At 47.1% G+C, this 25,841-nt stretch overlaps 1 protein-coding gene across 1 annotated transcript in view; it reads right to left on the bottom strand.

Moving 5' to 3' along the window:
- LOC147124314 (dual specificity protein phosphatase CDC14A-like) overlaps positions 1 to 21,696 on the bottom strand; it is a 122,197-nt gene extending 100,501 nt beyond the window's left edge. Inside the window, exon 1 of the mRNA XM_085984898.1 lies at positions 21,195 to 21,696. Coding sequence (XP_085841024.1) covers positions 21,195 to 21,312 — 118 coding nt within the window. The 5' untranslated portion in view covers positions 21,313 to 21,696. The remainder of the gene's footprint in view (positions 1 to 21,194) is intronic.
- Between the last annotated feature and the right edge of the window lie 4,145 nt (positions 21,697 to 25,841).

The raw sequence follows: 25,841 nt of genomic DNA, 5'->3' as shown, positions 1-25,841 counted from the left end.
TGGCATGGTATTTTCAAAGAATAAACACAACATGGTGGACGTCCACAGGATCTCCAGTGATCGATATTAATTCTCGGAACACTAGCTCAGACACAGTCCATATAGGTTTTGGGTCATAGAAGACTCAGTCTGCTTATGAAAACCACCTTTTTGCCATGAATACCCCAAGACAAAACTGTTGGGGAAAAAATACAAAATGTAACAGTTGATTCCAATGAATCAATTTGCTTTCCAAGGCATATACAAGCGCCGTCGTTTTTTTTAAACTATTGTTGGAAAAAGCTGCACTTGCACCAGTGTTAAGTTATGCAACAGCAGGCTATGTTTTTAAAAGTACCAACATAGCTCCCATGTCATTGTTCACAACGAGTCAGAGGTTATGTTGTTTTATAACCATAATAAGAGTGTTATCAACAAAATCTGTTGGAGTGGCCAAAGCACCTCACAGATAGTTGTACCTGCAGTTGTTGCCCCCTCAAACTCCTCCTCCTCATCTCAAATATGCAGCATGTTAGGAATCCACAGATGAATACCCATCCCCACCTCTTATGTTGGTGCAATTTCAAAGCCAGTAGCAACCAAGAATAATGAAAGCTAAGTATTAGCAAAGAAAATCTCCCAAAAGTTCAAAAGTGGAGGACTAACCAGCAAAACAACTAATGCATGGAGCAAACTGCAGCAAGAAGGAAATATAAATGCAAAAATTGTGTATTTAAAAAAAAAAAAATCATCCTTAAGAGGCTTACTTGAGCAAGCTAGTCTCCAGGACACCCTTGCACACTGTTTTTTTGGGCAAGGCTCACACTGTGGGTACAGCCTCAACCAAAGATGTGAAATTCAGTGTGGAATCTTTAACAGCAGGATTTAAATATTCAAATGAAACTACACGTCCTGTTAGTGCAGCATTACTTTTTGGCCCCAAATTGCTTGTTGGAAAATTGGCTGTCCTGCAAATCGGTTACACAAGATCAGGCACCAGTGGCCACTACCCTGCAAAATCAGGGTTAATGTTTCATTAGAACTGGCTAGTTCTGAGGAAGCGTGACACCCGAAACATTAATCTTTCTCCTTCAGCTGCTGACTGACATACTGTGCATTTCCACCATTTCTGATTTATTTTAGAATTCCAGCATTTGTTGCCTTTATTTTTGTCTCGGATAGAAAATATGCAATAATGGCTATCCTACTTCCTGAATCAACTCTAAGTCCCATAAAATTCTAAGATTTCCATGTCATTTCTGCCAGCAGCAAATAGTACAGCATTATGATCTGCTAACAAAAGGCTTCTAAATGACCACTTCACAGCAATCAATGCCTGCTCTCTCTATATGAAAAACATCTTTGTAATCTGTCCAGCTCTTGCAGATGAAATGATCAAAATGAATAAGCACTGGGAGTTACATACAAAAGGAATGTTCTGTGTATTGAAGGTCTAAGAGTGTTAGAAAAAAACAAGCCTGAAGGCTTTGGGGGAGAAATTCAGTTGTTAGCGCCAGCCGTTAGCGCCTTAAGAGGGCAGTAAGTGGGGCGCGAAGCGGCTAGCACCCGGGCGCAGTGAGACCGGCGCCTCTCGCGAAATTGAGCGGACATTTAGCAGCGGCGCAAAACCGTAATGCCCGCTCAGTTGCGCGTGCAGATCCTGACGTCATTTCATGGTGCAACGCCCTTGGGGCGCCCCGAACCGGAACGTCAGTGGCGCCCCCCTTTCCGCCTGGCGCTCCCAGCGACTGGTTGATTGGAACAGTTCCCAGTCGCTGTGGGGCTGGGGGGGTGCTATTTAAAGGGGGCTCTTCCTGGCTTCTTAGTGGTAGCCATTTTGGACCACTCCTTCTGTGTGAGAGAGAGAGATTTGCAGAGAGACTAAGGGAGAGAGCTTTCTGCATTGAGTCAGCACTCGCACAGGTATTTCTGGCTTCAGCCCAGAACTTTGCAGGTGGATTGATTTTTCAGTGCCATAACTTTCAGTGGCCACATATTATAGGGGTTGCAATGGGTGGAAACGTTGGGTTTCTCCATTGCATTCAGAGGGCTCAGAGACGCCGAGAGAGAGTGCCAATCATGGCCAGACGGAGGAGGGCCAACAGGCGTCGGCATAGGAGACCTTACCCTCCCAGGGTATTCCGCCAGCAGTTCTCCTACCTCAACATGTCTGAGGAGCAGTGTATTCGGAGGCTTCGATTCAGCAGGGAGGTGGTCACTGAGCTCTGCCAGCTGCTTCAGACAGATCTGCAGCCTCAGCTGAGGAGCTGGACGTCTCTGTCGGTGGCAGTGAAGGTGACAGTGGCTCTCAACTTCTATGCCACCGGCTCCTTCCAATCCGCTACTGGGGACATTGCCAATGTCTCCCAGTTTGCGGTGCATTGCTGCATCCACCAAGTCACGAATGCCCTCTTCAAAAGGAGACGTCAGTACATTTCCTTCCCCATGACCCTGGACAAGCAGCAAGAGCGCGCAATGGGATTTGCAAGAATAGCGGGCTTCCCCATGGTCCAGGGCGCCATTGACTGCACGCATGTGGCTTTGCGGGCGCCTCAAGAGAATGCCGAGGATTACCGCAACCGGAAGGGGTTCCATTCGTTGAACGTGCAGTTGGTGTGTGACCACAGACAGCTGATACTAGCTGTCAATGCCCGCTTTCCAGGCAGCAGCCACGACGCCTTCATTCTGCGCCAGACTTCTGTGGCAGACCTTTTCGAAGCCCCGGCTCACCCAGGAGGCTGGCTTCTCGGGGACAAGGGCTATCCTCTGTGCACCTGGCTGATGACCCCGCTCCGTGCGCCCAGCACCCCTGCTGAAGAACGATACAATGACAGCCATCAAGCGACCAGGAACATCATTGAGCACACAATCGGCGTGCTAAAGCAACGGTTCCGCTGTCTGGACCATTCCGGGGGAGCCCTTCAGTACTCGCCTGAGCGAGTCTCCCATTTCATTGTAGTGTGCTGCATGCTGCATAACCTGGCTATCCTCAGGACTCAGCCACTGCCAGCAGACATTGGAGCACTAGCAGAGAAGGAGGAGGAGGAGGAGGAGCACCAAGATGGGAGGGAGGCACAAAGTGCAAGGGCCATCCGTCAGCAGCTTATTGCAAGTCGGTTCTAGGCCCCCTCTGAGGGAATGGCTTGTGCCATTGAAAGAACATGAATGGAACGGTTCCGCAAACCCTGAGCCGGTCAAGGCAACAAATAGTTCAAAGAGCAAACATGCACAAGCTGAATAAAGACAATTATTTATTTAACAAACTGTGTGCCCTTCCCGCATGACAAAGTAATACAGAGCTATAAAAGGCCCCAGAGACCAGGAACTTGCAACTCGGAGGGAAGGAGAGAGGTAAAAAGTAATCCAAGTGTGACGTCACCAGAAAGCGGGTAAGTGATTGGTTGGTAAGTATTTCTCTCTTTTTTTAAGCTTAAATTCTGTGGTTTATAGTTTCTAAGGTGCGATATTCATCATCTAGAATCGGAGCAGAGGGTATTTAAAAATAATATTAATAAATTTAATTAATTACATAGAATGGGAGATCAGGTGATGTGTTGCTACTGCAATATGTGGGAGCTGGTGGACACCATTGATGCTCACGGTGATCACGTGCAGTAAGTGTTGGCTGCTCGAGGAATTCCGGCTCCGTGTTGAAGAGCTGGAGTCCAAGCTTCAAACACTGAGACACATCAGGGAGGGGGAGAGTTACCTGGACTCTGTGTATCAGGAGGTAGTCATACCAATTAGATTAATTAATTCAGATGTAGTCCGTGGCCAGGGTCAGGATGGTGTGACTAGAAGTGAGGCAGGTACGGGGATCCAGGAGGTAGTATTGGAGGAGCCGCAGCCCTTGCTCTTGTCCAACAGGTTTGTGGCTCTTACTCCCTGTGAGGATGGGAACAGGGACTGCGGGGAGGTGAGCAACCTGGCCACAGCACCGTAGAGCGGGGGGCCATTCAAGTGGGGGGAGTTAAAAGAAATGTTGTAGTGGTAGGGGATAGTATCGTTAGGGGGATAGATAGAGTTCTTTGCAGCCGAGAGCGAGAGTCCCGAAGGCTGTGTTGCCTGCCCGGTGCCAGGGTTAAGGACATCTCCTCTGGCCTGGAGAGAAATTTGGAGTGGGAGGGGGAGGATCCAGTTGTCGTGGTCCATGTTGGTACCAACGACATAGATAGGACAAGGAAGGAGGTTCTGCTGAGGGAGTTTGAACAGCTAGGGGCCAAATTAAAAAGCAGAACCACAAGGGTAATAATCTCTGGATTACTACCTGAGCCACGTGCAAATTTGGCTAGGGTAAATAAAATTAGAGAGTTAAATGCGTGGCTCAAAGACTGGTGTGGGAGAAATGGGTTTTGCTTCCTGGGACACTGGCATCAGTACTGGGACAGAGAGAGCTATTCCGTTGGGACGGACTTCACTTGGCCAGTGCTGGGACTAGAATCCTGGCGAATCGAATAACTAGGGCTGTAGAGAGGGCTTTAAACTAATTAGTGGGGGGGAGGTTTTAAGAGAGCGAAAAATAAAAATGACAGCGGAGAAGGCAATAGAGCAAGGTAGCAGAGGGGGAATTAAAAACCAGAGCGTGTCAGGAAGGGACAGACTGTATAATGATAAAGGTAAAATAGTAAAAGGGGTAAAAGCAGGAATAAATTGTCAGAAAACATATTTGAAAGTTCTTTATCTGAATGCACGCAGCATTCGTAACAAAACTGACGAGTTGACGGTACAAATAACTACACATGGGTATGATCTGGTGGCCATTACGGAAACATGGCTGCAAGATAATCATGACTGGGAACTAAATATACAAGGGTATTTGACAATTAGGAAGGAAAGGGAGGTGGGGTTGCTATGTTAATCAAGGATGGAATCACTGCAATAGTCAGAAATGATATTGGGTCAAAGGATCAGGATAGTGAAACAGTTTGGGTTGAGATGAGGAATAATAAGGGGAAAAAGTCACTAGTGGACGTAGTCTATAGGCCTCCTAACAGTTGCAACTCTTGGTCGGAGTATAAATCAGGAAATAGTTGGAGCTTGTAATAAGGGAACAGCTATAATCATGGGGGATTTTAACGTTCATATTGACTGGACTAATCAAATTGGGCATGGCAGCCTTGAGGAAGAGTTCATAGAGTGCATTAGGGACGGGTTCCTTGAGCAATATGTAACTGAACCAACCAGGGGGCAGGCAATCTTAGATCTGGTCCTGTGTAATGAGACAGGATTAATAAAAAATGTCCTAGTAAAGGATCCCCTTGGAATGAGTGACCATAATATGGTTGAATTCCAAATTCAGTTTGAGGGTGAGAGAGTTGGATCTCAAACCAGCGTACTAAGCTTAAATAAAGGAGACTATGAAGGTATGAGAGTAGAATTGACTAAAGTGGACTGGGAAAACAGATTAAAGTGTAAGACGGTACAAGAGCAGTGGTCTACATTCAAGGAGATATTTCACATCTTTCAAGATAAATATATTCCACTGAGGAAAAAGGGGAGTAAAAGAAAAGACAGCCATCCGTGGCTTAGTAAAGTAATAAATGATAGTATTCGACTGAAAACAAGGGCATATAAAGTAGCCAAATTTAGTGGGAGGATAGAAGATTGTGAAGCATTTAAAAGCCAGCAAACAATAACTAAAAGATTAATTAAGAAAGGGAAGATAGATTATGAAAGTAAACTAGCAAAAAATATAAAAACAGATAGCAAGAGTTTCTACAGCTATATAAAAAGAAAAAGGGTGGCTAAAGTGAACGTTGGTCCCTTAGAGGATGGGACCGGGAAACTAGTGCTGGGGAACATGGAGATGGCAAAGACGCTGAACAAATATTTTGTATCAGTCTTTACAGTAGAGGACACTAAAAATATCCCAACACTGGATAAACAGGGGGCAATGGGGGGTGGGGGGGGGGGTGGGGGAGCTAAACACGATTAAAATCACTAAGGAGATGGTACTCAGTAAAATAATGGGACATAAGGCCGATAAATCCCCCGGACCTGATGGCCTACATCCTAGGGTCTTAAGAGAAGTGTCGGTAGGGATTGTGGATGCATTGGTGATCATTTTCCAGAACTCCCTGGACTCAGGAAAGGTCCCGGCAGATTGGAAAACTGCTAATGTAACACCCTTATTTAAGAAGGGAAGTAGACAAAAAGCTGGAAACTTTAGACCAGTTAGCCTAACATCTGTGGTTGGCAAAATGTTGGAGTCCATTATTAAGGAAGCAGTAACAGAGCATTTGGATAAACATAATTTAATAGGACAGAGTCAGCATGGTTTTACGAAGGGGAAGTCATGTTTGACAAATTTGCTCGAATTCTTTGAGGATGTAACATACAGGGTGGATAAAGGGGAACCAGTGGATGTAGTGTATATGGACTTCCAAAAGGCATTTGACAAGGTTCCACACAAAAGATTACTGATCCAAGATAAAAAATCATGGGATTGGGGGTAATATACTGGCATGGGTGGAAGATTGGCTATCTAACAGAAAACAAAGAGTTGGGGTAAATGGTTCGTTCTCGGGCTGGCAATCAGTAACTAGTGGTGTTCCGCAGGGGTCAGTGCTGGGACCCCAACTCTTTACAATCTATATTAACGATTTGGAGGAAGGGACTGAGTGCAACATATCCAAGTTTGCCGACGATACAAAGATGGGAGGGAAAGCAGTGAGTGAGGAGGACATAAAAAACCTGCAAAAGGACATAGACAGGCTAAGTGAGTGGGCAGAGATTTGGCAGATGCAATATAATGTTGGAAAGTGTGAGGTTATGCACTTTGGCAGAAAAAAATCAAAGAGCAAGTTATTATCTAAATGGAGAGAAACTGCAAAGTGCTACAGTACAAAGGGATCTGGGGTCCTGGTGCATGAAACACAAAAAGTTAGTATGCAGGTGCAGCAGGTGATCAGGAAGGCCAATGGAATCTTGGCTTTTATTGCAAGGGGGATGGAGTATAAAAACAGGGAAGTCTTGCTGCAGTTATACAAGGTATTGGTGAGGCCACACCTGGAATACTGCATGCAGTTTTGGTTTCCATATTTAAGAAAAGATATACTTGCTCTCGAGGCGGTTCAGAGAAGGTTCACTCGGTTGATTCCAGAGATGAGGGGGGTTGACGTATGAGGAAAGGTTGAATAGGTTGGGACTCTGCTCATTGGAGTTCAGAAGAATGAGAGGCGATCTTATCGAAACATATAAGATTGTGAGGGGGCTTGATCGGGTGGATGCGGTGAGGATGTTTCCACTGATGGGTGAGACTAGAACTAGGGGGCATAATCTTAGAATAAGGGGCTGCCCTTTCAAAACTGAGATGAGGAGAAACTTCTTCACTCAGAGGGTAGTAAATCTATGGAATTCGCTACCCCAGAGAGTTGTGGAAGCTGCAACATTAAATAAATTTAAAATGGAAATAGACATTTTCCTAGCAGATAAGGGAATTAGGGGTTACGGGGAGAGGGCAGGGAAGTGGACTTGAGTCTAGATTCAGATCAGCCATGATCCTATTGAATGGCGGAGCAGGCCCGAGGGGCCGTATGGCCTACTCCTGCTCCTATTTCTTATGTTCTTATGTAGAAACCCCAAAAAAATCAATCAGACACATAACTGGCTCTCACAACCTGGAGACAATGAACAAAAGAGTTAACAAAAAATTACCACGATCCTCGGCCTTCACTAAAAAAATTTACAGCATTTTGCCACACCTCCTACTTTTTGGCCTTCGAGGGTGATCTGCCATCCTGACAGAGGACAGGCACTCCCTGGTCGGACGACACACTGGCACTCCCACGGGGCAGCACTGCAGCATGCGGAACAATCTGCTGAAGCACAGACTGCTGGCCTTCTGCGGCACGGCGAGGGCCCCGGCGATTCGTGCCCGATGCAGCGAGGGTGGCAGCAGTCAGTGCTCGTGTGGCCTCAATCTGTGTCTGCATCAGACCAGCCACTGACTGCATGGCACCACTAAGCACTTGCGTGGAAGCCGCCTGTGCTGCACCGAAGTCCTGCAGACTCCTTGCCAGTGCTGCACCGAAGTCCTGGACACTGCTTGCCAGTGACTCAATGGAGTCGGGCATCCTTGCCACTGCAGCCATGAGCTCAGTGTGCCTCTGCTCCGCCTGGGCGCCCATTTCAGCGAGGAGCCGCACCTCTTCTGCGCTCACTGTAGCAGGACTGGAGGCCAGACTCTCCCTCCGGGGAGAAGACCGCCGAGCTTCCCTAACCCCCCAGCGTTGCTGCAGCCCGCTGGGCCCCGGAGCTTCGCCCTCCTCAGACCCTTCCCCCCCCCTGCTCCCCTCCAGGGAAGACGTGTCCCCATTCTGGCCATGGGCTGCCTCGGCTGAGGGTGGCACTGATGGTCCGGCTTCCTCTTCCTCCTCGCCTTCAGAATCACTCACAGTGGCAGCTTGAGGGACCGCCTCCTCACCTGGCGATTCACCATCTGAAAGCAGAGAGGTACAAGAGTTGCTTTAGCGTGAGGACAGGGCGACAGCGAGGGAGGCATGAGTGCTGCAATGCACTGTATTGGTTCGATAGTGGCAAAGGATGCTGGTGTGAGGCACAAGTGGAAGGAGAGAGGTGAAAAGGTGATGACCTTACCATTGCTGTCCAGAACGGGGTCGGCATCTCCAGTGGCGACGGGGCCAATCAGCCGGCCTGCATAATGCGCTGGACTCGCTGCTCCAGATCGCTGAGGTCTTTAAGTTGAGGCCGGCCTCCCCCGGTCCGTTACTGCTGCCTCCTATTGTAGGCCAGCTTGCCCTGCAAGAGAAAGGATGGGCTCTGAGTACAGTGTGAAGCCCTGATCTTGGCTGCACTGCCTCCCATGGTGGAATAGCCCTTAGTGTGAAGCCCTGATCTTGGCTGCACTGCCTCCCATGGTCGAATAGCCCTTACAGTGTGTAAAATGGTGAATGTGCATGTGAGTTTCATGAAAGCCCCATAGGTGTTGCATGAGGGCTGGCCATTGGGGCTTTCAGGACCCTTTGGCCATAAAGTGAGGTGCACATGCAGGGATGAAGTGGATACTGAAAAGAGTACTCACCCTGACAACCCGGGTGAGGTCGTTGAACTTCTTCCTGCATTGCACAGGGGTCCTAGGTACCATGCTGCTGGAGGTCACTCTGTGTGCCACCTCCCTCCAAGCTTTGCGGTAGTCGGTGGGCAGCGGCCTCCTGCCACTGTCCGGAGACAGGATAGGTCACCTGCACTCCACTGCGCCAACCAGAACCTGCAGGGCCCCCTCACTGAACCGCTGTGTTCGCTCCCTGGCCCTCTCCATGGTCCTAGGCATTAGAATGTGGCAGCAGGTCTGTCCAGGCCGAGAATCAGGGCTCGAATGTGCAGGGCGTGGCTGCAATCCAAATCGACCCTCCCCCTTTAAGAGCTGACCGGCGCCAGCGTGTCTGCCTGCAATCGCTAACTGGCCGCACCTGCGCTGCGCCCTCGGTGGTAGCGCCTCGCTTCTCCAGCTTAGCACCTTAGGACAGTCGTGCAACGCCTGCTTTAGCGCTCCAAGCACCTCTTGGGGCGAAGCAGGTCAATTTCGCTGAAGGTGGCGATAATTTGCGCCGGGCGCTAAATTTCGCGCCCGCTCGACTATAACGCACCAAACGTGGCGATACTGAATTTCTAGGCCTTTGTGTCTTAATGCGAAGAGCATTTGTAATAAGGTGGATGAATTAGCTGCGCAAATAGATGTAAACGGATATGATATAATTGGGATTACGGAGACATGGTTCCAGGGTGACCAAGGCTGGGAATTCAACATCCAGGGGTATTCAATATTCAGGAAGGACAGGCAAAACGGAAAAGGCGGTGGGGTAGCATTGCTGGTTAAAGAGGAGATTAACACAATAGTAAGGAAGGATATTAGCTCTGATGATGTGGAATCTGTATGGGTAGAGCTGAGAAATACCATGGGGCAGAAAACGTTAGTGGGAGTTGTATACAGGCCCCCAAACAGTAATGCTGAGGTTGGGGATGGCATTAAACAGGACATTAGAGATGCGTGCAATAAGGCCACAGCAGTTATCATGGGTGACTTTAATCTACATATAGATTGGGCTAACCAAATTAGTAACAATACTGTGGAAGAGGAATTCCTAGAGTGCATACGGGATGGTTTCCTGGACCAATATGTCGAGGAACCAACTAGAAATCAGGCCGTCTTAGACTGGGTATTATGTAATGAGAAAAGATTAATTAGCAATCTTGTTATACGAGGCCCCTTGGGGAGGAGCGATCATAATATGACAGAATTCTTCATTAAGATGGAGAGTGAAGTAGTTGATTCAGAGACTTGGGTACTGAATTTAAATAAAGGAAACTACGATGGTATGAGGTGCGAGTTGGCTAGGATGGATTGGGGAATGTTACTTAAAGGGTTGATGGTGAATAGGCAATGGCAAACATTTAAAGATCGCATGGATGAACTACAGAATTTCTTCTTCCCTGTTTGGCATAAAAATAAAACAAAAAAGGTGACTCAAGCATGGCTAACAAGGGAAATTAGGGATAACATAAGATCCAAGGAGAGGACATATAAATTGGCCAGAAAAAGCAGCGAACCTGAGGATTGGGAGCAGTTTAGGATTCAGCAAAAGAGGACAAAGGGATTAATTAAGAGGGGGAAAATAGAGTATTAGAGTAAGCTTTCAGGGAACATAAAAACTGACTGTAAAATCTTCTATAGATATGTGAAGAGAAAAAGATTGGTGAAGTCAAGCATAGGTCCCTTGCAGTCAGAATCAGGGGAATTTATAATGGGGAATAAAGACATGGCAGACCAATTAAATACATACTTTGGTTCTGTCTTCACAAAGGAGGACACAAATAAACTCCCAGAGATGTCGGGGAACATAAGGTCTAATGGGAGGGAGGAACTGAATGAAATCAGTGTTTGTAGGGAAATGGTGTTAGGGAAATTGACGGGATTGAAGGCCGATAAATCCCCAGCGCCTGATAATCTACATCCTAGGGTACTTAAGGAAGGGGCCCTAGAAATAGTAGATGAATTGCTGGTCATCTTCCAAAATTCTATAGACTCTGGAACAGTTCCCATGGATTGGAGGGTAGCTAATGTTACCCCACTATTCAAAAAAGGTGGTAGAGAGAAAACAGGGAATTATAGACTGGTAAGCCTGACATCGGTAGTGGGGAAAATGCTAGAGTCCATTATAAAAGATGTAATAGCAGAGCACTTGGAAAACAGTGACAGGATCGGACAAAGTCAACATGGATTTACAAAAGGTAAATCATGCTTGACTAATCTACTGGAAGTTTTTGAGGATGTAACAGGTAGAATAGATAAGGGAGAACCACTGGATGTGGTGTATTTGGACTTTCAGAAGGCTTTCGATAAGGTCCCGCACAAGAGACTAGCGTGCAAAGTTAAAGTACATGGGATTGGGGGTAAGGTACGGACTTGGATAGAAAACTGGTTGGCAGACGGGAAGCAAAGAGTTGGAATAAACGGGTCTTTTTCCGAGTGGAAGGCAGTGACTAGTGGGGTACCACAGGGATTGGTGCCGGGACCCCAGTTATTCACAATATATATTAATGATCTAGACGAGGGAACTAGATGTAATATCACCAAGTTTGCAGAGGACACAAAGCTGGGTGGGTGTGTGTGCTGTGAGGAGGATGCAGAGAGACTCTAGTACGATTAGGCTTATATTCGCTAGGGTTTAGAAGAATGAGAGGGGATCTCATTGAAACTTATAAAATTCTAACAGGACTAGATGCAGGAAGGCTGTTCCCGATGGCGGGGGAGTCCAGAACCAGGGGTCACAGTCGAAGGAGAAGGGGTAAGCCATTTAGGACTGAGATGAGGAGGAATTTCTTCACCCAGAGAGTGGTGAACCTGTGGAATTCTCTACCACAGAAGACAGTTGAGGCCAATTCATTAAATATATTCAAGAAGGAGTTAGATATATTTCTTAAGGCTAAGGGGATCAAGGGATATGGGAAGAAAGCAGGGACAGGGTACTGAATTTGGATGATCAGCCATGATCTCACTGAATGGCGGAGCAGGCTCGAGGGGCTGAATGGCCTACTCCTGCTCCTATCTTCTATGTTTCTATGTAACTGTATACAATCACATGTATTATTGCAAGTAAAATTGCTAATGTATGCATTTGTGATTCTATCAAACTTTAAATAATTTGAAGTATAAAAAAGTACTCCAGTACCCTATTTAGACCATCAATTTGCAAGGAGATGCACTAAACAAAGCAAGGTGCCACACACTTCAAGCCTGATAATTTCCTAAAACACAAATCATACAATATGTCCATAACTGGTTAGCGATTATTCTAAGAAACTAGTGGATTGGGGAATCAATAACCTATTAGCATATTTTTTTTTCCAAGTTCCTCGTTTGAATTAAGAATGAATCAAATTATTTATACACCATTATTGACTGAGGCTAAACCAGACTGTTCGCAACCTTGCTATCCTATTTTACCAAGATGAACTTCCGACTACATATCGACTCCGTCACCAAGACCACCTACTCCCACCTCCGTAGCATCGCCCGTCTCCACCCCTGCCTCAGCTCATTCATGCATTCCTTATCTCTAGACTCAACTATTCCAATGCTCTCCTGGCCAGTTTCCCACCTTGCACCCTCCGTAATCTTGAGCTCATCTAAAGCTCTGCTGCCCGTATCCTAACTCGAACCATGTCCCGTTCACCCATCACCCCTATGCTCGCTGACCTACATTGGCTCCCAGTCCGGCAATGCCTCGATTTTAAAATTCTCATCTTTGTTTTCAAATCCCTCCCTGGCCTACCCTTCCCTATCACTGTAACCTCCTCCTGCTCTACAACCATCTGATCTCTGTGCTCCTCCAATTCTGGTCTCTTGCGCATCCCTGATTTTAATCGCTCCACCATTGCTGGCCGTGCCTTCAGCGGCCTTAGCCCTAAGCTCTGGAATTCCCTCCCTAAACCTCTCTGCCTCGCTCTTCTCCTTTAAGACACTCCTTAAACTTACCTCACCTGTCCTAATATCTCCTGATGTGGCTCGGTGTCAAATTTTCTTTGATAACGGTCCTGTGAAGCCCCTTGGGACACTTTACTATGTTAAAGGTACTATATAAATGCAAGTTGTCGTAGCAATGGAGACAGCCCATTTAGTATACCCCTTTTTCATTCATTACCATGTTTACTTTCTAATAAACCTGGAATTTGCACTTATCTAACATGAGCATATTAAACCATATACCCTGACTTTGTACTAGCATGAAAATGCACTCTTTGGCTGGAATTTTCTGGGGTCCAGGAACCCGCCGTCCTCCTGCGCCCTTTCTCTCGGGCACGTTTGCCGGTGCGGCAGCGACCCGAACAGCAGAGGCAGGTGACCTAATTGAAATCATTATCAGCTTGTTGTCAGACCCTTAAGTGCCTTTTTTAGCCTACTTTTCAAATTTCCTTGCATGACCACAGGATTCACGCAGCTCTGTCAACCTGAGGCGGGAGTTGAGGGGCCACTGATCCAACTGATTAGTTGACAGCGTGAAATATACTACAAAAGCTCCCCCCTCACAGCTGATCAATTTCCTCAGGCAGAAGCTGTTGCTGACTGCATTCCCAGCACAGATTTAGCATTCTAGAGGCTGCAAGTGTTTCCCAGTAAAGTCGCCATCCAATTTGTCATTGGCAGAACCTATCATACCATTGACAAATTGCCTCTGTCATCTCTACTTGACCTGCTGTTATTCCATCAGCATGGGTACCGTTTATACTGTCTCACCTTGGTCCTCAGAATCGGACCACGATGAGCCCCAACACCAGCAGCACCAACCTTCTCCTCAACCACCTGATGCTGCACAAGAGGCAGCACGGTGGCATAGTGGTTAGCACTGTTGCCTCACAGCGCCAGAGACCCAGGTTCGAATCCGGCCTCGGGTGACTGTCTGTGTGGAGTTTGCACATTCTCCCCGTGTTTGCGTGGGTTTTCTCCGGGTGCTCCGGTTTCCTCCCACAGTCCAAAGATGTGCAGGTTAGGTTGATTGGCTATGATAAATTGACCCTTAGTGTTAGGGGGATTAAACACGTGGGGTTACAAGGATAGGGTGGGATATGTGTTGGTGTAGGGGTTACGGGGATCGGGTGGAATATGTGTCGGTGCAGGCTCGATGGGCCGAAATGGCCTCTATCTGCACTGTGGGGTTTCTGTGATTTCTGTGAAGACAAAGGGCATCAGCGCACGGCTGCACCGCGCCGAAGGCAATACCCCCAACACAGGGTGTACAGGCAGAGGATGAGTTTCCTCAACATGACGGAGCAGCAGTGCCAAAGGAGGCTCAGTATATCATGTCAGGTCATCGCAGACATTTGCACATTGCTCGAGCAAGACCTGCAGCCCAGAGGAGCGGGTGGACACGCCTTACCAGTGGCTGTAAATGTCACCAGTGCCCTCAACTTTCTCGCCTGAGGCTCCTTCCAGGGATTTGCAGCAGACATTTGCAGCATCTTACAGTCGGCCGCCCACAGATGCATCACACAGGCCACCCGCCCCCCCCTCGTATGGGTTGTGGGAGCCCGTAAAACCCTCCCGCCATAGGACTAACCACCCTAATGGCTGGTACGAAGATGGTTACGGTCACGGAAGGAGCGTTAATCGCAGCCAGAAATCCTTCCACCAAAGGGAACAGTGTGAAGACACGTACAACGACGACACAGGCCACCAATGCCCTCTTTGACAAGTCAGCTAATTATATCAACTTTGCCACTGATGAAGCCAGGGTTACTGAGCGGGTGTTTAGCTTTGCCACGCTGGCTGGCTTCCCACGGGTGCAGGGCGTCATCAACTGCACATATGTGGCCATCAGGGCACCCCATCATAACGCAGGAGTCATTGTCAACCGTAAGGGTGTCCATTCCCTCAATATGCAGCTGGTCTGCAACTATAGGAAGATCATCATGCATGTGTGTGCCAAATTCCCTGCCAGCTGCCATGACTCTTTCGTCCTTTGTCAGTCCACCCTCCCTCGACTTTTCGGCTGGCTGCTTGGAGACAAGGGCTATCTACTGAAGATGTAGCTCATGACAGCCTTAAGGAGACCAAGTACTGAGGCCGAGGAGAGATATAATGAAAGCCACATTTCCACCAGATGTGTCATAGAGCAGACAATAGACATGCTCCAAATGTACTTCTGATGTTTTGACAGATCTGGAGAAGCCCTTCAGTATGCACCAGCCAGGGTATCCAGAATCGTTGTGGTCTGCTACGCCCTGCACAACATAGCCCAGCAGAGAGGATTAGTGCTACATGAGGAGCAAGGCACTGAGCGCACAGCCTCTTCAAAGGAGGAGGAACAAGAGCAGGAGCATCAGCTGGAAGATGAGGAGGAGCTGGAAGAACCGGCGGGGCAGATCCCACCAGCACCCGAGCACATTGCTGCCAGGAGGCCAGGGATGGCCTTGTCATGGCCAGAGTTACTTAACTTTACGCATTACACCCATATGGCTGCCACAGTGAGTGTCTCACCTCCAATAACACTCAAGAACCTCGACACCATCCAGGACAAAGCAGCCCACTTGATTGGCACCCCATCCACCACCTTAAACATTCACTCCCTCCACCACCGGTGTACTGTGGCTGCAGGGTGTACCATCTACAAGATGCACTGCAGCAACTCACCAAGGCTTCTTCGGCAGCACCTCCCAAACCCATGACCTCTTACACCTAGAAGGACAAGGGCAGCAGGTGCATGGGAACACCACCACCAGGTTCCCCTCCAAGTCACACACCATCCTGATTTGGAAGTATATCGCCAATCCTACATCTTCGCTGGGTCAAAATCCTGGAACCCCCTGCCTAACAGCACTGTGGGAGTACCTTCACCACACGGACTGCAGCAGTTCAGAAAGGCAGCTCACTACCCCTTCTCGAGGGCAATTAGGGTTGAGCAATAAATGCTAGCCTTGCCAGCGACACCCACATCCCATAAACGAATAAAAAAAAAAAAAATGCTGTGCCAGGTTGGCACCAGCCCACAGTAACACCATAAAGCATCCCTACAATGACCAAGCCATTCCTTTCACACTGACCACCATTGCTGGAGGTACCGTTATGTCTCACCATTCACTCCAACTCACTAAGCCACTTCCAAAGATGCACACAAATTTGCCCAAGACCGGAAAGTGGTGAAAATAAAGATTTTTATGTTTGACAGCACATTAACAGAAACTTTACATAAACATTGAATAAAACACCCAAGTGGCTACCGTTGTGAATCTACTTGTGTCATCTTTCTCTTATGGGTGCTTCTATGAGGTGCTACCCCTGTGGCTTCAACAGACGTATAGGCAGCCTGCTCACTTCCCTGCTGCGACTGCTTAGACACTCTTGGCAGATGTCCTCTGGGTTTTGGAGCCTCTGATGTACCACCAAAGTCTGCTCCTCCTGCGACTATGCAGGGTCAGACTCAGCCATCGTTGTCCGAGGAGGCATCTGGGGCTCTGACTGAAGGGGTGGCAATGCGGGAGAAGAGTGAGCGCTTTGAGAGGAGCCCCCACTTCCATGTCCCCTCTCACCATCATCCCTCTCATGGGCCACCTGCACTTCCCTGCTATCAAGGAGTTGGAGAGCACCTTGCTGCACATCAGTGGGGCCATGAGGACCCACGTCTACATTTACATCCCTCCTAGACAGGAGGTCTATGAGCCTCTCCCATCTATTCTCCATAGATACCATGTGCTCCTGTGAGTGGCGCATTAGCTGCTCCATGCAGGTGACCATCCTATCCATGGAGGAGCCTACAGTCACCATTACCTGTGACACAGTGGTGCTCATGTTGGAGATGGACTCCCCCATTCTCTGAACATTTGCAGACATCGCATTCGCAAAACCTGTCAAAGCCTCCTGCACTTCTTGCTGCACCTCCAGGATCGCCCTCTTTCTGGATGGCCCCTGAAGCTCAGCGTCTGCATGCAGCTGAGCAGAGCTGGGAGTGTCTTGCGCCAAAATTAAAACAAAAAATGCCGGAAATACTCAGCAGTTCAGGCAGCATCTGTGGAGAGAGAGAAACAGAGTTAACGTTTCAGGTCGATGACCCTTCATCAGAACTGGAAGAGGCTGGATATGGAACAGGTTTTTAAGCAAGTGCAGGGGCAGGGAAAGCGGGGAGGGGAGGAAAGAACAAAAAGGAAGGTCTGTGATAGGATGGAAGGCACTCCTGCAAGTGCAGCAGGATGAAGTTGAGTGTGGCTTTGTACTCACCTTTCCTGATCTAATGAGATCATTGAAATGTTTGCAGAACTGCACCCAGGTCTTCCTGACCACATCCCTGCTGTTCACCTCCTCAGCTATTTGGAGCCAGGCTCCTTTTGTCTCCTGGGGAGGTCTCTTCCGCCCATTAGAAGGGAAGGGAAGAGGACCACTCTGCGTGCTCTCACTCCCTCCACAAGCATATGGAGGGAGTCATTGGAGAATCTGGGTACAGCCCTCTGTCTCAGTGTACTCATGTTTGGCAATCTTTGTAGCAGTGCAATTGTGCAGTGTGCTGCCTGCACTATCCTAGATGAACGTTGAATGCAATGTGGCCATGGCCCCTTTAAATATCCCGGCTGAAAATGCGACATCGCTGACGTCATCAGACCCGCACTATTTAATAGTGCCAGGTAACATGCAGGGCGGGCTTAATAGGCCCCATTAGCACAAAGTCGATTTCTGGAGCGGGATGGAACAACGGGGTCACGTCCCGCCACGGCAACCGCCCGAACACAACCCACGCAGGTAAAGAAAATTCCGGCCTTTCAGTTTTAGAATAGGACTTTAACAGTTTCAGCCCAGGATTGAATAATGACATCCTAGTTGAATAAGGTCTCACATGATAGAATTATGTTTTTTTCTTTTGTGGTTTGAAAATTCTGATGGCATCTAGTGTCTTGTGTGCCGTTGTCCTATATACAAATCCAATGAGCCTGCTGTCTATATGCCAACAAAATTAATTGAATGGACTGTGGAATGAGTAAGAATAGTTTAAAAGGGAATAATCCACGGGGTCAATATTAACTGGGGGCACGTGTGGCGCAAGCGGGAATGCAGGATGGGAAGGAATCGCCCTCCTCCTTGGAGGGTTCAGCGTGAGATTTCCGGGCCACATATAAATAATCCAAGACAGCCACAGAATGAATGCTTCAGGGATGCACGCAGCACAGCTATGAAAACACCCTCCAATGCCATATTATCGTTCGCATCAGACTCGAAACATCAACACGATCGCGATCAGGAATTAAAAAAGTTAAGTGAGTAAATTATTTGAAGTCAGTTTTGGCTGAGTCCTAACATACAAAACTGGCTGATCTCAAAGTGATTGTGTGTGTGTGTGTGTGTGTGTGTGTGTGTGTGTGTGTGTGTGTAGGGGGGTCATGACACCAACTCCCCCCAATGACTCCACCACTGCTGTTTTGCATTGGCTGGGCATGCTGAGCATTGAGTCTACCAAGATGCCTACATCTTTTTCAACTTCATCCACAGCTATTTCAACACCATTCATGGAGTATGTTGTGTCGTCTATTTTTCCTTCCGATGAAAAGCGTTTTACATTTGTCTGCATTAAATTTCATCTTCCATTGTTTGGCCCATTAACGTATTTTGTTTAGCTCATTCTGTAATTTCTAGGCTGCCTCCTTTGATTCCATTGCTTCTCCTAGGAACATAGACAGGAATAAGCCATTCAGCCCCTTGAGCCTGTTCCGCCATTTAATTAGATCATGGCTGATCTATATCTCAACTACATTTACCTACCGTTGATCCATATTCCTTGATACCCTTACCTAATAAAAATGTATTGATTTCTGTCTTGAAAACTTCAATTGACCCAGCATTCAGCCTTTTGGGGAAGAGAATTCCAGATTTCCCCCTTTGTGCAAAAACGTGCTTCCTGATTTTACTCCTGAATGCTGTAGCTCTCATTTTAAGATTGTGCCACCTTGTTCTGTATTTCCCAAACAGAAAAAAAACTTCTCTGTATCTAGCCTATTGAATCCTTTCATCATTTTAAACACCTCAATTAAATCAGCCCTCAATCTTCTAAACTCAAGAGAGTACAAGCCAAGTTTATAAAATGGTCCTCATAATTTAACCCTTTAAGCCCTGGTATCATTCTGGTGAATCTGCACTGTACCCCCTTCCAAGGCCACTATACCCTTCCTGAGGTGTGGTGCTCAGAACTGACACAATACTCCAGATGGGATCTGACCAAGGCTCTGTACAACTGAAGCATCACTTCTTCACTTTTGTATTCCAATCCCCTTGAGATAAAGGCCAACATTCCATTAGCTTTTTTGATTACTTTTTATACCTGTGCACTAGCTTTTAGTGGTTTGTGTACATTGATACCCAAATCCATTTGCTCCTCCGCAGATTCTAGTCTCTCACCATTAAGAAAATATTCCTTCTAGTTTGGTATCATATGAAAAATTAACTAATGTGCCTTGAGTTTCAGAATTCAAGTCATTGATGTAATTTAGAAATAGTGGACCCAACACTGGGGCACCCCACTCAGTCCCACAAATTTGCAACAGATTTACCATGGCAGAATCAGAAATGGTAGCAGTATAGTACCCTTAATCTGACAGTTTTATTCAAATTGATAACCTTGTTATGTTACATGAAGTATGAACAATTTCTTATGCCCCATTTATTGTAGCAAATAAGGCCCAAATTAACACATTCTATAGATCCTGGTTACCACTATAAAATGTATTTCACAAGTTTCACAGATCGTCAAATGCACCTTGAATTTTCCATCTCTGTCATAACATTTAATGAAATAAGTGTGCATGTGTAATTATGGAACAAATGTATGTAGTCCCTTGCACATGCACAATTTTCAAAACTTAATTTTCCTCCCCAATTCTTTACAGATACAGACAGGCACTGTACCAGTGAGTGCACGTACAACCATCAGGCTATTGATATAAGGGATGGAAGGATTTTGGCCAGCCAAGCTGGCTGTTATTTTCATTGTCTTGCTGGCAAAACCTTTCAGCCGTATAAATAGGACAAAGAGCCGCAACATGCAAAACTGCTTTAAAAAAACTCAGCTATAAATCACTGTCCAAAATAACAGATAATTTATTAAATTATTGTGAATCACTTACATTAAGTAGGGCTATTTCTATAAATGTGTTAAAACTAAAAATTGAAACCATATAATGTAAATATATGTATTAGATGTTTAGTACAGGTCTTCAGATATTTACCAATATAGGGGTCCTGATGATTAATAAAACATTCCAACTTTGTGACATCATTTGAACCTTTTATTTGGATTACAATCTTGCTTACTTTCATCTGCTGCCCTAATGATCTGCTGATCATCATTATTATCATTATAAAACAGCAGTGTTTGGTGAGATTATTTACTAGTTCACTCAACAGGCACCACTGTATTGATCAAATTATCATCAAGGGCATTGAAAATAACTTTTGGTCTCAAACTTTAAAAATATTATGTAACAGTTCTTCTCTCACATTTGAAATCACAATTCACTATAAAATTGTTGTCATTGAATAGTACTGCAGAAAACTTTGGGGCAATGTTTACACACACATAACAACTGATGGTATTCACACACATCATGTATGTGTGCTCTGAAAATGCAGAGTGGTAAGAATGGCGCACAGCTCTTCCTAGATCTTTCCTTCACCGAAACAGTGATAATTGATCACAATCCCTTTTTAGCCCCAATTTTAAATAACACGGCGCCTAATGAGCCAAACGTTTACAGGACGAATTCTTCCGGAGTTAGACTCATTAGTTAGGTTTACCAAAAAAAAATCGCTTCCTTGACAACATAAATAAAACAAATGACTGCGATACCCACACACAATTCTCAACTGCCTTGTAATCCATCTCACTGTTTTCATGCTCGCTTCTGGTACTATGCCAGATTTGGCAGCTGCGAATCATTGTCCAGTGAAATACAGTAGGAAGTGCATGTTTTTTTTAAACTGTATTTTTGAACTCTTTGTTTTTTGCTTTGCAAATAATAGTCTCCCCATCTACAGTGAGTGTCCGCTTAATATTTAAATTAGGGGGGAAAACAACAAGAAAAAGAAAAATGGTTGAAGCAGTTGCCTTTTCCAGAGAACTGTTGACATTTGCACTAATCCGACTTTACGAGCCCAGTATTTTAGACGCGCCAATAACTGGTGTCCGTGATAACGATGCAGCGCCACTTTGTGCCATCCTCACCTTGCACCCTGATGTAAACATCGGTCCCCGCCGCCGCCGGCTGCTCCTCCTCCGGCTTCTTCCTCACCGAGCGCCGCTTCGACACACACCCTCTGCGCTTCTCGTTTTTCCTTTTCATGACGGCCTAAGCCCGGCACCTACCCGCTTCACATCTGCTGAGGACGGGGACGGCGCTGAGGTTTGTAAATGGCGGATCCCCATCCACAGCCCGGGAAGGAGCCGACCCTTCCCCGTGCTTTCTGTCGCAAGAATCGGCCTCACCCCCCAGCCTGGTGCGCTTTCTGAGTGACGTGCCGTACGGGGCAGGAACGGGAGGCCGGCAGAAGGGAAGGGCAAGAGAGAGAGATGGAAGTTGGGCTGCTTCCTTTTTCTTCATAGGTGTTCAAACAAACAACAAACGACCAAACTACTGTACAAAACCTGTTGTGTCGGTACCTTTTTTACCTAGACACAATTAGAACTCAGAACTCAGAGATTCAAACATGAAGTGCTTTATTCGAAGGGAAAGGGAAGTTCTGGAGAGTTCTGAACAAAAAGAGCTAAACTTAACCAAGAGAACACCCAACCATTTATCTGCTGTGACAGCGCTACCACAGGTGGGAGGAGAACACACAATACATAACATATTCCTCCCCTCTTAAATGGAAGGTCCACATTATTCCTCAACAGGTAAGTTACTTTCAATGCACTCAACTAACCCAGGGTAGAAGTAGACTGCCTCAACCCCTGACTTTACCCTGGGGTTTATTCTGCCCCAGTCTTGTGGGTAAGTCGCTAAGCCTACAGATCCAAGCGTCTTGGAGGCCGCCGCTCTCTGACAGGATACCGGCGGTCATCGCTGGCTCCCACAGCAGTAGGCATTTTTAAAAACAAATTGTATTCATTGATGGGATATGGGCGTCGCTGGCTGGCTAGGCCTGCATTTAGTGCCCATCCCTAATTGCCCTTGAGAAGATGGTGGTGAGCCGCCTTCTTGAACCGCTGCAGTCCATATGGTGTAGGTACACCCACAATGCTGTTAGGAAGGGAGTTCCAGGATTTTGGCCCAGCGACAGTGAAGGAACCGCGATACAGGTCCAAGTCAGGATGGTGTGTGGCTTGGAGGGGAACTTGTAGGTGGTGATGTTCCCATGCGTCTGCTGCCCTTGTCCTTCTAAGTGGTAGAGGTCGCGGGTTTGGAAGGTGCTGTTGAAGGAGCTTTGGCGAGTTGCTGCAGTGCATCTTGTAGATGGTACACACAGCAGCCACAGTGCACCGGTGGTGGAGGGAGTGAATGTTGAAGGTGGATGGAGTGCCAATCAAGCGGGCTGCTTTATCCTGAATGGTGTCGAGCTTCTTGAGTGTTGGTGGAGCTGCACTCATACAGACAAGTGGAGAGTATTCCATCACACTCCTGACTTGTGCCTTGTAGGTGGTGGAAAGGCTTTGGGGAGTCAGGAGGTGAGACACTCGCCGCAGAATTCCCAGCCTTTGGCCTGCTCTTGTAGCCACAGTATTTATATGGCTGGTCCAGTTCAGTTTCTGATCAATGGTAACCCCCAGGAGGTTGATAGTGGGGGATTCAGCGATGGTAATGCCATTGAATGTCAAGGGGAGATGGTTAGAGCCTCGCTTGTTGGAGATGGTCATTGCCTGGCACTTGTGTGGTGCGAATGTTACTTGCCACTTGTCAGCCCAAGTCTGAATGTTGTCCAGGTCTTGCTGCATATGGACACGGACTGCGTCAGTATCTGACGAGTCTCGAATGGTGCTGAACAGTGTGCAATCATCAGTGAACATCCCCACTTCTGACCTTATGATGGAGGGAAGGTCATTGATGAAACAGCTGAAGATGGTTGGGCCTAGGACACTGCCCTGAGGAACTCCTGCAGTGATGTCATGTGATTGAGATGAATGACCTCCAACAACCACAGCCAACTTCCTTTGTGCTAGGTGTAGTGTCCGAGTATAAATAATACACGGACTGCAGGAGAACAATAATAACAGGTATTTACTGAACAGAGGGTAACTTAAGACTGAAGTACAGAAGCCTGCTATGGCTTTATATACAGGGGTGGTCACTGCCGGTACTGCAGTATAGAATCAGTTCTTCTCTTAAAGGTACATACACAACAATTCCTCCCCTTTTAGATAAACAGTACATAACACTCATTTAACAACTAAATAATAACTAATTACAATTACAATGTTCTCTGTACTATATACATCAACTGAAATAATCATTTATAAGTTCAGTCTTTGAGGAGGCTTCCTGATCCTGTCTGGATAGCGCCTTTCTCGAGTATCCTGTTCTTGCGGCGGAGTTGATTCTGGCTCATTGCCATTGGTTGGTTCGTCAGCTTCCAATACCACTGCTTCTGAGGTAGACGCAATCTGTACTTCGGGTTGATTACCAGGTGCACCTGCTCGTGGTATGGGTTTGGCTTGTTCCTGTGACTCTACAATCTGGTCAGCATGGCGTCTCACGATGCTCTCTCCAACGTCCACTGTGTACATTAGTGGTCCCTGCTGTGTGCATATCGTTCCTGGCTGCCATTTTTCTGTTCGGTAGTCGCGGGCCAAGACTGGTTGCCCTATCTTGAAGCTCCTGGTTGGCTTCTCATTTATGTGCTGGAATTGCTTATCCTCAACATCTCGTCTTATGTTTGGTTTGAGCAAATCCAGGCGACATCTTAGCCTTCGGTTGAAGAACATTATGGCTGGAGCTTGGTTGGTGACTGCATGTGTCGCATTCCGGTAAGCAAACAAGAAATTATCCACCTTGTGCTGTAGTGGTATGTCGTCATTATGCATTGCCTTTATTGCCTTTTTAAAGGTCTGAACAAACCTCTCAGCCAATCCATTTGTGGCTGGATGATATGGGGCAGATGTGTAATGTTTCACCCCATTATTCCTCAGAAACCTCCGGAAATCCTCGGACACAAACTGTGGCCCATTGTCGGAGCAAATCTGTTCTGGCAAGCCATTCCTGGCGAAGATGGTCCGTAGGACTGCAATAGTTTTCTCCGTGGTGGTGGAGGACATTTTGATGACCTCTGGCCATTTCGAATGGGCGTCCACAGCGATTAGGAACATTAAGTCCATAAATGGACCAGCAAAATCAATGTGTACCCATTGCCATGGAGATGAGAGCCACTCCCATGGATGTAGCGGGGCCTGTGGTGGAGCGTTTTGGACCTTATGGCATCCTGTGCATCTCTTGGTCATATCCTCGATTTCTTTATCGATTCCCGGCCACCACACAAACGCCCTGGCTAGGCTCTTCATTTTTACCCCTCCCAGATGACCCTCATGAAGCTCATTGAGCACTCTATCTCTCAACTTGGGTGGAATTACCACTCGGGATCCACACATCAAAGTCCCCCGGCACACTGACAGCTGTTCTCTCCTTGGCGAGAATGCTGGCAACAGTGAGTCGCCATGTGCTGGCTATCCCTTCACCGTCAAATCATAGACCCGAGAGAGTGTCGGGTCATTTCGGGTTTCCTTCTCTATACTTGAGTTTGTAACAGGTAGACATTCGACTATAGTCGCATGGAATATCTCAACAGGGTCCACTGCAGGTGCTTCCTCTACCGTAGGCAACGGTAGGCGCAACAGCCCATCAGCGTTTCCATGCTGTTTCGTACCCTTGTACTCTATGTTGTACTGATGTGCCCCTAGAAAAAGTGACCATCTTTGCAGCCGTTGCGCCGTCATCACCGGAATGCCCTTCTTTGGGTTAAAAATGGAGACCAGGGGCTGATGATCAGTCAGTAGGGTGAATTTCTGCCCGTGCAGATAGTGATTGAACTTCTTCACCCCCCCACACCAGGCTGAGGGCCTCCCTGTCAATCTGGGCATAGTTACAATCGGCTGAGGTTAACGAGCGCGACGCAAAGGCTATTGGCCTCTCTGAACCGTCAAGGAATTTATGTGACAGCACCGCTCCGATGCCATAGGGAGACGCATCACATGCTAACCAAATCGGTAGTGTTGGATTGTAGTGGGCCAATACTTCTTTTGAAGTGATTAGGCATTTACATTTCTGAAAGGCACGCTTACACTCATCACTCCATTTCCATGTTACTCCAGTTTGCAGTAGGGCGTTCAGTGGGTGCAGAATTGTAGATAAATTCGGCAAGAACTTATGGTAGTAGTTCACCAACCCGAGGAACGACCTCAGTTGCGACACATTTCCCGGTGCTGGAGCCTTGACTACAGCCTCAATCTTGTCCGGCAACTTATGCAACCCTTCCTCATCAATCATGTGGCCACAATACGAGATTTGTCTCCTGAAGAACTCGCATTTGGGGCGGTTGGCTCGTAGCCCATATTCCTGTAATCTCGTAATCACCTGCTCCAGGTTGGCAAGGTGTTCACTGTCATTTTCGCCCGTAACCAGGATGTCGTCCAAATAACACTGGGTCCCCGGGATCCCTTGCAGGACTTGTTCCATCGCCCTCTGCCAAATAGCCGGGGCTGATGCTACCCCGAATACCAGTTGATTGTACTGGTAAAGGCCTTTGTGAGTGTTTATCGTGAGGTATTTCCTAGATGCTTCTTCCACCTCCATTTGTAGATACGCTTGGGCCAGATCAATCTTTGTAAAGCGTTTCCCTCCAGATACTGAGGCGAAAATATCTTCTATCCGTGGAAGTGGATATT

Source organism: Somniosus microcephalus, chromosome 1 (assembly GCF_052327205.1).
Source record: "Somniosus microcephalus isolate GS21.2 chromosome 1, FLI_Smic_1.0, whole genome shotgun sequence".
NCBI classification, from domain to species: Eukaryota; Metazoa; Chordata; class Chondrichthyes; order Squaliformes; family Somniosidae; genus Somniosus; species Somniosus microcephalus.
Note: the sequence above shows the minus strand (reverse complement) of the source record. Positions and strands in the feature narration are given on the sequence as shown.